The following is a 13,581-nucleotide window of genomic DNA, read 5'->3' on the forward strand; positions in this document are numbered from 1 at the left end:
GACGTCTATTCGTCAATCAAGCGTTGATTCCCCGATCAATCTTTATGAAACCCGGGGATAATCCGACATATGTACAAATCGTGATTGCGAATATCATTGAAATCAAGAAAAATGGATGGCACGTTTCCGACCAAAACTGCATCCCCTATGTGTCTTCTTTTGTTTTCAAGTTAAAAGTGAAAACTCATTTTTCGGCTCTTTGTACTGGTGCCTTTATTTCGTAAAGTATCAGTGATATCGAAAAACAAATGTTACATTCTAGAGACATTTTTTCATGTAGAACGCAGTGGCGTGTACTCAAAGATTTTTTCAGACCGCCACTCCAGTGGTAACTTTCATTTCTTTAAATATAAACTCTATGTTATTTTTACATATTCCAGTCCCACATTTTTTCTGATTCAAAATATGTAATATAAGTTGTATCTCTAATTGTTCTTCCAATAAAAAAACTCAAAAACTAGTTAGGTCGAGTTGGCAGGTCGTTTCCATTTATAATATGATAATGAACTTTATGCTCTTATGTTGTGTAAGGTTATAAGAGATTTTGGAGATCACTTTTATTCCGGATATTCGAGAAGATGCTCGGGAAATGAGGAAATTATGAGAATTTCCATGACTACTTCATATTTACCAATTAACCTCTACTAGTAGTGGCACAGCCTTATTTGTGAAGGTGTTTGAAAAGGCTGTGGTACTGTTATTTAGATTATCTACTAGTTGAGGTTTCGGAACATATTCAGTTGAATCCAGGTTTATAAAATCTCCTGAAAGTGATTCATATATCAGAAAATTTTTCATCCTTTCAAATATCCGGAATTAAAATGATCTTCAAAGTCTCTCATATTAGTAATAATATTGAGGTTTTCAATATCTGAATAATAAACCTAAGGAAATTCAATATATCATTTAATAATCTGACACAATATAGGAGCATGAAGTTCATTTTCATATTATCAATGAAATGACCTGCCAACTAGATCGAACTAGTTTTTGAGTTTTTTTATTGAAAGAACAATCAGAGACACGTTTGTTATTTATTCTGAATCAGAAAAAAAATGAGGGATTGGAATATGTAAAAATAACACAGGGTTTATATTTTAAAAAATAAGTAATCTCTATATCTCTGTAGTGGGGGACTGAAAAAAATCTCATTCTCTGCATTCTACACAAAAATGTATCTCTAGAATGTAACATTTGTTTTCGATAACACTGAAACTTTACGAAATAGAGATACACCAATTCAAAGAGCCGAAAAATGAGTTTTCACTTATAACTTGATTTTGAAAACAAAGGAAGATGGATGGATGGTGTTTTGGCCATTAACTATCTTTTGAAAATCGAGGTCGGAAAAGTGCCATCCATTTTTCTCTAGCTCATCAGTCATCAGTATCTCAGAAACTAGTAGGCTTGAGAGATGAGTACCAATTTCTGACTTCTCATTTATGGTCCTCTATTACTCTGTGCGCGATGGGTCCTTGGTCAAAAATCACCCTATTGAATTCGATAAGTATATATTTCTCATTTCTTTGGAATTAATTACTGTATTTCGGTATCTTGCAGAATTTTTTTCGTGAAAACTCTTTTTTGGGCAATTTCATAAACGTCTTATTGTCTTTTGGTCAATTTAACATTTTAGGAATGAAATCATTTACATGAAATCTAATCCAGGTTCATTAGTAGCTGAGAGATTTTTGCTGCTCATTTAATATGACATTTTTATAATTAAAAAACAATTTTTTGTTGCAATATACTTATAAAATGACCTTAAAGAAAAAACGTCGAAAACAAGCCACGAAAAACAAAGTGTAGAAGAAAGTTGTTGCAAATGCATCCAATCCACAAGATCACCATCACCCCAATTCTGACTTATCGGTCATCAATCAGTTGATAATTGCGAAAAAATGATACATGTCAGAGGTGTGATCCATTTCATTAGATAAAATGCATCAATTTAGGACGCATTTTGGCGGTAGGGAGAGGGTACTAATTCTATATATTCTCCTGGGATTCTCTCTGAAGACCAGTTCTGAATTTTGCTGTGTTCATCGTGTCTTGAAGATGGAGATCACAAAAGTGAGTATTGCACCGCGACAAGTCGCTGAAGAATTTTATTGATAAGAACCAGTCTTATTGTGTTACGAGCTTAATCTACGATCATAATTTTTAATTTCGTTGCAGAGCAGAAAATAGAATACTAAGTACGAAAAAAATTATGCTTATAATTATTTTTTCCGTTAGATTGAATTAAATTTTTTTATATTCAATAATATTCGTAAATTTAACATTGGATATTGAAATTTCAAACTTATGAATCATTTCATTATTTTAGTTGTCATTTTGGCCATATTTTTCCCTTTTTTGGAAGCATCTCCATCGAATGAGCCATTCAAAAGAAAAATTTTCGAATAGTGGAGTGGTATTGTCTTTTTTTGCTCATAGGGATAGGATATTATTATTCCTAAATTATCTCTCAAAAACTATTGCATTTGTGAGTACAAGAATACCTACTAAATATAATTGAACTTTTCTGATTGCTGGAAAATATGTTGCTCATTATTTCACATTATTTTATTTCTTTGCCTGAAATTCATATACAGGGTGTTTCATAAATATTGCGAACAAATTCAGGATAATATTTCCTGAGTTATTTGAAGGAGTCGGAAAAGTCCTTTGGGGTTTGTCCGAAAATGCTTCGTTTCCATTTCCCCAGTACAGGAAAATGTGTTGAGATATTTGAACGAGGTTTGGTAAAGCTTAAAACGTCTCTAAGGTGATTATTTAACGTTTTCTGTAATTACAGTGCGTGCATACTAGCATTGACTTCCACATTTATGAAAAAAAAAATAGTACATGAATGCCTTTTTGCAAAATTTGAATCATTTCTACAATTCTTATTCAATTCAGAATGAAAACAGTCGTTGCATTTATTTTTTCTCTAAATTGCAATACTTTTCAATTAAAAATTGAAAACCATTTGTTATTCAGAAAAATACTCAAGTATGGAAATCCAAATATCAAAAAGCTTTTCAAATTAAAAGAATTTTTGAAAATTACAGTTTCTAGCTAGGATACAAGAGTTTCGAAAATATCGAAATTTGTTATTTATTTGGAGAACATGTAACGCCCTGTATCTTAAAAAAGAACCATTTCCGGACAAAGGCCTACAAGATTTTTTCGATTTCCAATTACTCAGAGTTTAATATCCTATTCGTAATGTTTATGAAACTTTTTGTATATTATTCCATTATTCCGGAAAACCATTAATAACAATTTATACAAGGGTTAGAAAATTGCGTGTGCTTTTTAACGACAAATTCACTGAATACTCAAATACATCCCTTATAATGAATATTATTAATCCAATAGAATAAAATGAAATTTTTTCCGAATTAATTTTTCCTGGAAACACTATCCTTGACTCAATATCTTTCAACAGATATTTGTCAACGTTCGAGCATTATTCAAATCAGCTGATTTTGCACAAATGCCTCTTGAACTAATGTGGTCATAAAAACATTCAGTTCAGTTTTCAATAGATCAGTAAGGCTACTTTCAATTTTGTTCCTTTTGTCAACGTAAAAAAAAAACTTATGACATGCAATTCAGTTTAATAACTCTTGACCACTTATTATGTCCGTTTATGTAGGTAAATGGTCCCAATAATAATTCATTCATTTTAGTCAAGGTTCACATTTGCTTTTTTATGACTTGAATGTTTGCAGCTTGCTATGTGGGTGTATACATTTAAATATTTCTATATACCTCTATGTGTACTAGTGAACTTGGCTTTCGAAATCATAACATGTGGAATTTGGTACTTAGTGATTTCACGATAGATAAGAGTGGTAAAATTACGAGATCAAACCACCAATGAGCGTCTTATGTGATGAAATTGTCGGAAAGGGCAAAATTACTCACTCGGATAATGAAACTAATATTTAATATTCGTAAATTTCGGCACTACATTTGTTTAATCCCAAGCATGAATCAAGCTCCAGCCATAATAGCACGAAAATCAGATGCTGTTGAACAAAATTTTGAAACCCCTATAGAAATTTGGAAGAACTAACGGATTGTGAACATGAAAACGATTCGAATAATTTGGAATAATAGAGATTCGGTTTAAGAAAACCATAAAATTGAACAACCAGGAATCAGAATAGCAATTTTGATATAAATCTCGAAAAAAAAACATTTCTCAAGGTTCAACCATATAAGTGACATCAAGTTCATCGAAAGAAGTGAAAAATCCAGTTTCGTGAATTCCGGATAAAAAAATTCAACTAATTCGATATTTACAATCATATAAAAGATTAATCAATGTGTATCAAAAGTTTTGGGCGTACCCCAAAAAAAAAATATATATATGTATAACGCAATGCTATCCAGTACTTGTTTTAAAGTTCAAGTTTAAAATTTAAAACAAACAGGAAATTGACCTTGCTTGTTTCGATTCGAATACAAAGTTATAATTCTGCATTTCTGGGCGTTTCAATACTTGGATTTGGTTCAGCGATTAATTTAAGAATTGATTAGTTAATATTCGAAGAAAAGTTTCATGCAGGCATCAGAGTAAGCGCCTACTCTAGAGTTGTTAATTGTTTCGTTTGTCGTAAAAGTCAAGTTCAATAGTCGTGTTGGGAAGTCTAGATTTAATCACTCAGTTTACACTCACAGCATAAAGCAGCAATTTATTACCCACATCTTAAATACATCTTTCAACAATTTTAAGTACCTATACAGCAGGTATCAGGCTTTTTAAAATATGCTAGATTGAGGCCCAGTCGTGCAGTTCAAGCTGAGTTCAAAGCTAGCTCAACTTTGAGAATTCAGTACAATTTTGACAGGCTGAACTAATATAGATTCAATGTTGAACTCGAATTTGAACTAGAATGAAAATAACCTTATAAATTCTTGATCTACATGTTGAAAACTGTACTCTATTACAAAATTACAAAACCTATTTCATCAATTACCTAAATCCTAAAACAACAATCAGAAAACTAGTAAGGTATGTAGTGCAGGGTAGGGCAAAAATCTGGAATTAAATTTGTATTTTCTCAACCAATAACTCAAAATGAAAACGCTGGAATCAGTCAATTGATTTTTAATTTTATACTTCTATTTCGTGGCAACAAAATTGAGTGTTTTTCAATTCCTTAGCTACAACCCCAGCTAACTTTTTCTTCAAATGGAAAAGTATACCATGGTGGTTCTGTACGAATGCTCAGGAAAATGGAATCACACCATAATCTTCGTTTTTTTTTCATTTTGCACTTATCAGAAGAAACACAAAAGTCTCTTACTCTCCATTCCACTTAGATGGTATGTACCCTCTACGATAAATTCCTCATTTACACAGAAGATTTGCATTATTCAAAATAAAAATTGACGTTTCCTCCAAATTAGTTGATACTGAAGATATGAATTTTAATCACTCTGTAAACTTCTGAAGGACTGCAAAGGAACGTAGTGAACCAGATTATGCGCTCCCATTATGTTACATGCTAAACTGGAATATCATCTGATATTTGGTTGACATTTAGGATGGACATGCACCTCATCAATTTGGGTAATACCCGAAGTGGTCCTTTAAATCAACTGGCGAGGCAGATGAAATTGTAATCTCAATTGGCCAAGGTCGTAAATGGGTGGAGACCTTACGCAATGCTGCAGACGGATCGCATAGTTTTTGGTGAAAATTCACGTGAAAGTGCTATCATCAGTCCTAGGGCGATCTGTTACGTACAAGCAGTCTGGTCAAATAATGAGGTTTATTGTGTCAATTGAGGATGGTCAAGCCCAAGCTACCGAGATTCCATGTCTGAGCGAACAATCAACAGATGTTATATCGATGAACTTTCATAAATCTCATCATTTGGTGTCCTTTCAACAATTAATCAATCAACTCATTCTTATTAACGATCTGGGGATTAAACGAGACCCCAATTTATATTTCATGATAACTTCTTTGTCAAATATAATATCTCAACAATAAATTGCCTTATTCATAAGCTCTTAACGAAGTTTATCTTACACTTCCTCATCCATAACATTTCAGTAAGGAGATGAAGAGCATATTCTTAATACAGATACTTCTTAGATCTCGCAGTGTAGATCTCCAAAAAAAAAACTTTCTGGGATGTTCCAGTCTCGGAAATGTTATCCAGAGCATTTCTCCTTCGGTTTTTTTTTCTTTTGGAAGTACATTTTCCTATAATGGCCAATGAAAGGAGTTTTTGCTTCTTTTCTGTCAAGTATGTTGGTATCTTCTTTTGACCTTGTTTTTCTTGCGTAATTCCCATATCATCTGAGAATCGAGGACACAGCTTTCGGAGAATATTTCTGCCTGAAGTACCTGTCGTGGTTTTCGAACCATCTGCATATCATGTCCAAGAATTTCTTCTGAGGATTTTGGGGTTGGGTTATCTTTACCGTCACTGGGAAGATTCCCGATGGTATGTAATTAGTCAGTAGGCCCAGGTTCTCTGATTCCTAATTCTCTCATCATCTGTACCTTTCCTCGATAGTCTTAGGATCTATCACCATATGAATAAAAAGTGTAAGAGCTCTAATGATCTCCAGTACCCTTGGATAACCCATGGATAGAGTGATATGTAAACACAGACCATCCTCTGTATTGTCTGTATTCTACTGGGAGCTTTCCTGGTACTATTTTAACTTGCTTTGGCAGTCAGACCATTACCCATGAGTGATTACTGGTCTCACAATCATGACGTATAACCATGGGCTATATCCTAAACCCACCACGCCATGAATAAAAAATAGCCAAAACAAAAGGCAATCTCCACTAATACTGGGCACAGACATTAAAACAGCCAATAATAAGAACTGAATGCATTTCAAAGGATGAGATAAAAGGTAATCAAGCTGTGTTACAATTTTGGAAAAAATAAAGAACAAGATTTCTTTCGATAATTTTATGGTTGGGACTAAAGTTTCAAGGACCCTGCATGGTCATACTCAAATCGGAGAGACATATGGAATGATGTGTTCCTCGAGCCACAAGATATAAAGAGTAGCTTGTTTAAATTGAGGCAATATTTTCAACTCCAATTGAATTATCGAATTTTTTTCAGATTGTTCTCATTTCCTTCAGCATCGCCTTCGCATCTGCAGGGTTTTCCCAATACTACATCACGCCCCAGTTTGTATCACACTTTAGTCCAGCTGTTCCAATAGCTCATCAACAACCATTGACGTCGCAAATATCGCAGAATTCATTCATCGACTTTCCATCAATCTACCACGCACAGCCATTTTACTTCAGCCAGAACGTCAACCCTTTCTTTCAGCATGCCTTTTCAGCGCCGATTCCACAGGTAAATGTGGAACAAGCAAGAAGTAGTAACCGGGAAACTTCCGGTAAGTTGATTCTAAATCCAACCGTAAAGAAGAAGAGGAAGTTTAAGGGGTGATTCAAAATATAGTGTGGGTGCTCCTAAAACTTTTCTTAGAAACCAGAAAACTGGGCAGAGTGAGCAGAGAGGAGAGAAGGCAATAAAAAAAATGTTTGTGGTGTTTCTCTATAATGTCAGCGTGATATCTGCCTACTAAAGCTGGGTAAAGTTAGATTCGAAGATATATTTAGAATGTAAGCAATACATTTCTGGTTATCAAACAATATAGCATATGTAGGTATGAGTTTTAGCAATGGTTAGTATGACGGGGTACCTACCATACAATTTGGAGTATGATACAAGAGCTTAGGGAAAAACTTCAGTAAAAAAACCCTGTCTCCCCGTGAGTAGTGTAGTGATGACAAATTTTTTCACAGAATAAGCTTTCGATACTGAAGGGCTTCTTTTCCATTGTTATAAATTTCTTCATCCTCTTTCCATTTCGAAATAATATCTGAAACAAAGAAACAGAGCAGAAAACGAGAAAAAAAAGTGAATAATAAAGCTTTCATCAAAACTTATTCAGAGACTTGATGATGAATGAAGAAAAAAAAATAATCAAAGGTACATAACTTGTCCTTCAATTGCACTGAGAGGAATATCATCTCTGCGTCAAAAACCTTCTGCTGATCTTGGTGGAGGATCACCCTCGTCGTTAGAAATGCCTTCAGTACTCAAATTAATAATAGCCAAATCTTGCTTTTTACTGGGAGGGTCTTTCGACCAGGTCCAGTCTTCCAAGTGGTGATTCTTCTGTTCTTCAGTTGTTCGAGGAACGCTACAGGACCCTTATGTTTGTAGTCAGGCATCTCTCATTTCCTGGATAGTGTTGTACGCTTAAAAAAGCTTCTCTCGGGCTACCTTTCCTCAAATCAATTCTTTTTTTAGGTCGTAGCTTGGACATTCCCCAATCAGATTCAGTTCAAGGCGTTGAATACGGTTTTGGTTACCGTACCCAGTTTGACGATGGTGCTACTTCTACCGTCGTCTTCGTATCAGGACCAGATTCCAAAAAAATGAACTTGTTGAGAAGTAGGAAGCCCGAGGCTAGGAAATTAGCTTCCGATATTTTGGACGCCAAAACGAGCGAGGAGAAAAATGAAAAAATCAACCTCGCCCTATCCAACGACATTCCTGGGTTTAATTTTGACGCTCTTGTCGAAGCTTTTCCCGATTTCAAACCCCTGGAAGAACATGGCACTGGAGTAGTTCATCTTTTCAGGTTTGTGTAAAACGAAAGACTTATCACATCTTAGAAGTGTCAATACCAATGATTTCAGGAAAGACTCTGACCAAATTTTGTTGCATGAATTTCGGGACACCTCTATATTATTCGAGTTTTGGCTGATCTTTAATTTTTCATTTCAGTCATCCCGCTAACGTTTTTCCACTATCTACTCCAACACAAACTACGACCAGCATTCCCGAGACTACCCCAACTTCTGATTCAGCCAGCAACGATGATCCTGAGAGCATAGCTGTGGAGAGTGCCGATAATGACACGCCACTGGCTCGAACGAACGAAAATTCAGAAAAAGATAAGGAAGCTGAGAGTATTATTCAGGAAACAAAGGTCAGGATTGACGAAATCCAGAATCGTAACTCTGGAGAGCAATCGTCAACTGAGAGCTATTCTTCGACAAGTAGCACATCCAGTGAGTCACCAAACACCACTAGCAAAAACGAAGAAGAACAAGAAACCACCACTCAACAATAGTCAGTCTTCAACTGATAAAATCTAGGTTCATTTCAGGGTGCATTCATCATATTTATCTTTATAGTTATTTCATTCCACTTTATCTTGAACAGAATGGATCGAAAGAATGCAGAACATTATTTTTGGTGCGGAATTGTGGTATTTTTTTCTCAATCTTTTACGGTGATTTATAAAAAAAAACATCTCAGAAATCGGATCATATGTATATTGTGTATTATATTGGCCATTTGAATTAAATTGATTGAATACCTTCGATATTTTTGCTCTTTCTTGTTCTGATTCTTAATTTTCTCATTGATATATTTTTCTATTCATTGTTTTTTACCTAAACTTATCTGAAGAATGACTACACTCTCTGTACAGTATTGTCATCACTTTCTAAGTACCTATTCTAAATCTTCATCAATGTTTGTCAAATCTTCCATCTTTTCAGATGTCAATTTTTTAGTTGATTTATCTTTATACTTCAGGAAGTTTGATGTATTATTAAGGGTGTATTGAACTTTTACGCTGTTTTGCAATTTCAGTTTTTCTTCATTGAATCCACTAACTCAAGTTTTATTCATTGAATCAATATTTTTTATTTTTCGATAAATATTTTCTTTGTAGAAAAATAAGAAGATATATATACAATAAACAATATCCAGTTGACTTGGGAATTTTCAGCGTTTACCAAGTTCAATGTACAAAGACTCAAATGTAAATATTTAGTTAAAATGTAGTGATTTAGCGAGTTGTAGGAAAAATTTCAATAAAATATTGAAATATATAATATATACTTATTTTACTTAAAGAAAATGGCGACTTGACACTCCACAAAAGAAGTAAGATTTGGTAAAAATTTCAGACTAAGTTTTGAAATGAATACTGATTAATGAGTTGACTTTTGTTTTTCAATTGTTCCTTCCACTGTAGAAGATTTGAAAAAACTTTTCAAAAGAGTAGTATAGTTGCCAGGGGAGTAAATTCATCTGATAACCGAATGGATTTCTGTATATTATTCATGCATAAAAGAGATGGGATAAGAAATTTGAGAAAAACATGAATATACGTGTCAATATCGATGAAGATCAATACACTTAGAAATGTTCGAAATTACGATGTGAAAATTTCAGTAACTTTTTTATCATAAATCCTAAATTAAAAAGTTTATCCTCATACCTTTTTTCTCATTGGTGAATGAATAATGCTTACGATGTATGAGTGCTACAGTGCATTCAACAGCGGTTGAGAATGTTGAGATGCTCTATACGTACTAGAACCTACTTCAAGTGTACTTGCTTAGTATAGAAGTATAGAGGGTGACTCGTCCAAATATTTTAACAGTAGATTCTAGAGGTCAAAAGAAATGAAAAGAAGAAATGAAAAAAAAAAGAATTAGTTGCGGTCAATTTTTTCAATACCTAACTGAATGTTCGATAATAGGTCCTTTCGTTTGCATAAAACGTGTAGCACTTTTCTACACTCGATTTGATTTACACCAATGTAGAGGAAGTGTTGTTTATCTACACATAGTCAAAAGGAGATGTGGATAAACTACATCTCCTCTACACTGGTGTAAATTCAATCAGCAAACGAATACTAGAATCGAGTGTAGAAAAGTGCTACACTTTTTATGCAAACGAAAGGACCTATTTTCGCACAATCGTTATTTTTATAGTGTAACATCAATGTTTTCGATATGTCGATGTTCCCGATGCATAAAAGATGTACAGTAATCGCCCCCAGATATGTCAGATGCGCTTCATCATTTCTGGCTAATAAACACCACCCCAGACCCCAGATCTGCGTTTGTGCCTTTCCACCCTCAACTCTGGGAAGCCCCTACGCTGGAGATGGTGCCGTGGTAACCGTTTAAAATTAAATGGAGTAGATTTCATCTGGGCGTCATTTCAAATGGGAGTAATCAATTGGAAAAGGGACTGTCGAACACCTACGCAGGTTGAAATCAATATCTTTCGTATTCTGACTTTGGGTAGGTATCTTCCAATCTGAATCCGACCGAAGGTTGGAAAGAAGCATTTTGAATCGAATCCATATAAATATAATATATATCTACTATTATATAATATTCCTATGTTTTCATAATATTGTTGTATATTACCATGTTGAGAAAAAATACCATCCAATGTAAGAACGATTTCATGTTTGAGATTTCATGATTTCAAATCAGTTTTGGCTAAAAGGAAAGGTTGGTAAACAATACCTAGTTATTTTTGTACCAAGAGCATAAATTTGCCATTTTTAAATGCCAGAATTATTTCGTTCTGGTGAAAATGAGATTCCTTCATTTTTAAATTGGTTTATCTTCGTTGAATATCCTTTTAAAGACAAGGAATAAGGAGTTGAAATTTGTTATTCATCTGTAACTTAATATACCCTTTGAGAATAGTCATAAAAATTAGAATTTTCATTTGAAATTTCGAAAGAATAATCGATCACGTTGAGAAACCATAAAAAAAATGTTATTTTCAGTTCTACATATCTCACCAATGGTTTTATTGAATGAAATGAATTTCGGAATATAGTTTTCCATTCATTTGATGAATCTTTCTCGAACATAAGATATCAATTACATCTTCTAGTTTTCTTATTATGACTACGTACTCATTATGATTACGTACCATCAAAATACCAAAAATTCAAAGAACCCAACTCTTGAAGCTAAGTTGGACGCTATCTATTGAATATTTGAATGTTTTGTAAAATAAAAGTATTCTTCATATTTTCTTGTATAATGAGCAGTTTTCGAGTAATTTGATGTTCCAAAATTGAAAAGTATCCGTGAAATTTGAAGAATTAGGTACTTTGGCTGAACACAATTCTGTTTAAAAGATCCACAGATGTGTAGTGTCACAGATTTAGCTAGTTATTCTGAAGGTAATTTCGTTTTTACAGGAGTGGCACAGCTCATTATGAAAACTTAAAATGGCTCTATTAGTCAGAAAAAATGGTAAAGGAAAAATGTGTTTCTTTTGACCTCAAGAATCTACTGTAAGAAGATCTCTACGAATCAAAGACTCACCCTACGACCCTACATACTTCATAGATTTATTAAAAGAATAACAATCCGGATACTCCAGCTAGAAAAAGTTTCACCTAGATACAACCGAAAACGGAAAAACTTATATTTTCATTTTGGGGAAACTCTCAATCATCTGAAAATCTGCGTGAAGTGGCGGGAGCTCGCTCAGCGTTTTTACCAATTTCCACCCTCCGTTACGGGTACTTTAGCTTTTAAATTAACTCTACTGCTCTCCCCCAATCCGGGATGACGTTTAAGTTACAGCGGTGATTTCCCGGAACTTTTCCATTGTTATTCGGCGAAATGGCTCGATTTGAACGTTGAAAAGTCAATCTGTAGGATCGACAGCTTCATCCACCGAGAAATTATCATTCTCTTCATACCGGACGTCCCAAGTAGAAAGTTTCGTAACAATTCACAAAAAATAACTAGCAGCACCCCTCAGTCGCTGCTTCAAAATTAACTATGAAATACATGATGACGTATACAGGGTGTTTACTGAAGATGCGGTGAAAATTAGTTGGTAATTCCTTGTCCAAATATATCAATATTTCGTCACCCCTTCTGACATATATGGGGTGTCAAAAAGAGAACCTTTTTTTCCGTTTTTGTTGGTAAAATTGAAAGGATAACAGAGAGTTTCATAAAACTTTGATTGTCCGATCAACGATTTGACAGTCACTCGATTTCTAAAACGAAATCACTGAAACCTTTTGATTTTTGAATATATTGAAGAATGAGCAATTGAGAATAATTGACTGGACGTATGAATATCATGATGTGACTCGAGAATTATATTCTGAATGATCATGAGTGAATTATAGATTGAAAACAAATTGACGTCTATTCGTCAATCAAGCGTTGATTCCCCGATCAAGCTTTATGAAAAATTCTCGTTATGATACGATGTTATAACCTTTTATTTTCATAAAACAAGAAATAAAGTCATTTCTTTACTCTTTGCTTTTGTGTTGTGTCAGGGGTTACCAACATTCAAAAGAACTTGAGGAGAGGTAGGGTAAATCCAAATAAAATGTAGATCTACTTACCCTCTATAGTCAGAATAATTTGTACAGGGTGGGCAAAATTCGTTGTCTACTGAGGGGATCTCGAAAACTATAGCAGTTTGAAGAAAACGGATGACACATTCTGAGCTCTTTTTCTGAGAAACAAAGATTGGTAAAAACTGTAGCCTCCTACGATTCTTCGTTTTTGAGTTTTCAACAAAAAAATGGGATTTTAACGATTTCGAAAAGTTCTCACAACTTTTTTGTCTTTTAAGTAACGGATCTGAAACTAGAATCTTCTACAGGCACTTTTTCACTGATGTGCTCAAAATATTTTTTCATTTCGAATCATTAGGCGAACTTTCGTTTTTTTAAATGCAAACTTCCATTGAATTTTTTATTTTTGAATTG

The 13,581-nt window shown here is 34.0% G+C and overlaps 2 protein-coding genes across 2 annotated transcripts; both read left to right on the forward strand.

The window, feature by feature from the left end:
- Positions 1-1,929: 1,929 nt before the first annotated feature.
- On the forward strand, positions 1,930-7,451 carry LOC123310108. The gene is made up of 2 exons (XM_044893495.1): positions 1,930-2,073; positions 7,101-7,451. Exons 1-2 carry the CDS (start codon positions 1,942-1,944, stop codon positions 7,437-7,439), a joined length of 471 nt encoding a protein of 156 aa, XP_044749430.1. The 5' UTR covers positions 1,930-1,941; the 3' UTR covers positions 7,440-7,451.
- Positions 7,452-7,661: 210 nt separating this feature from the next.
- LOC123310411 lies at positions 7,662-9,910 on the forward strand. The gene is made up of 3 exons (XM_044893879.1): positions 7,662-7,677; positions 8,310-8,643; positions 8,790-9,910. The coding sequence occupies exons 1-3, from the start codon at positions 7,662-7,664 to the stop codon at positions 9,136-9,138; spliced, it is 699 nt and encodes a 232-aa protein (XP_044749814.1). The 3' UTR covers positions 9,139-9,910.
- Positions 9,911-13,581: the final 3,671 nt, after the last annotated feature.

This window comes from Coccinella septempunctata, chromosome 3, assembly GCF_907165205.1.
Source record: "Coccinella septempunctata chromosome 3, icCocSept1.1, whole genome shotgun sequence".
Lineage (NCBI taxonomy): Eukaryota > Metazoa > Arthropoda > Insecta > Coleoptera > Coccinellidae > Coccinella > Coccinella septempunctata.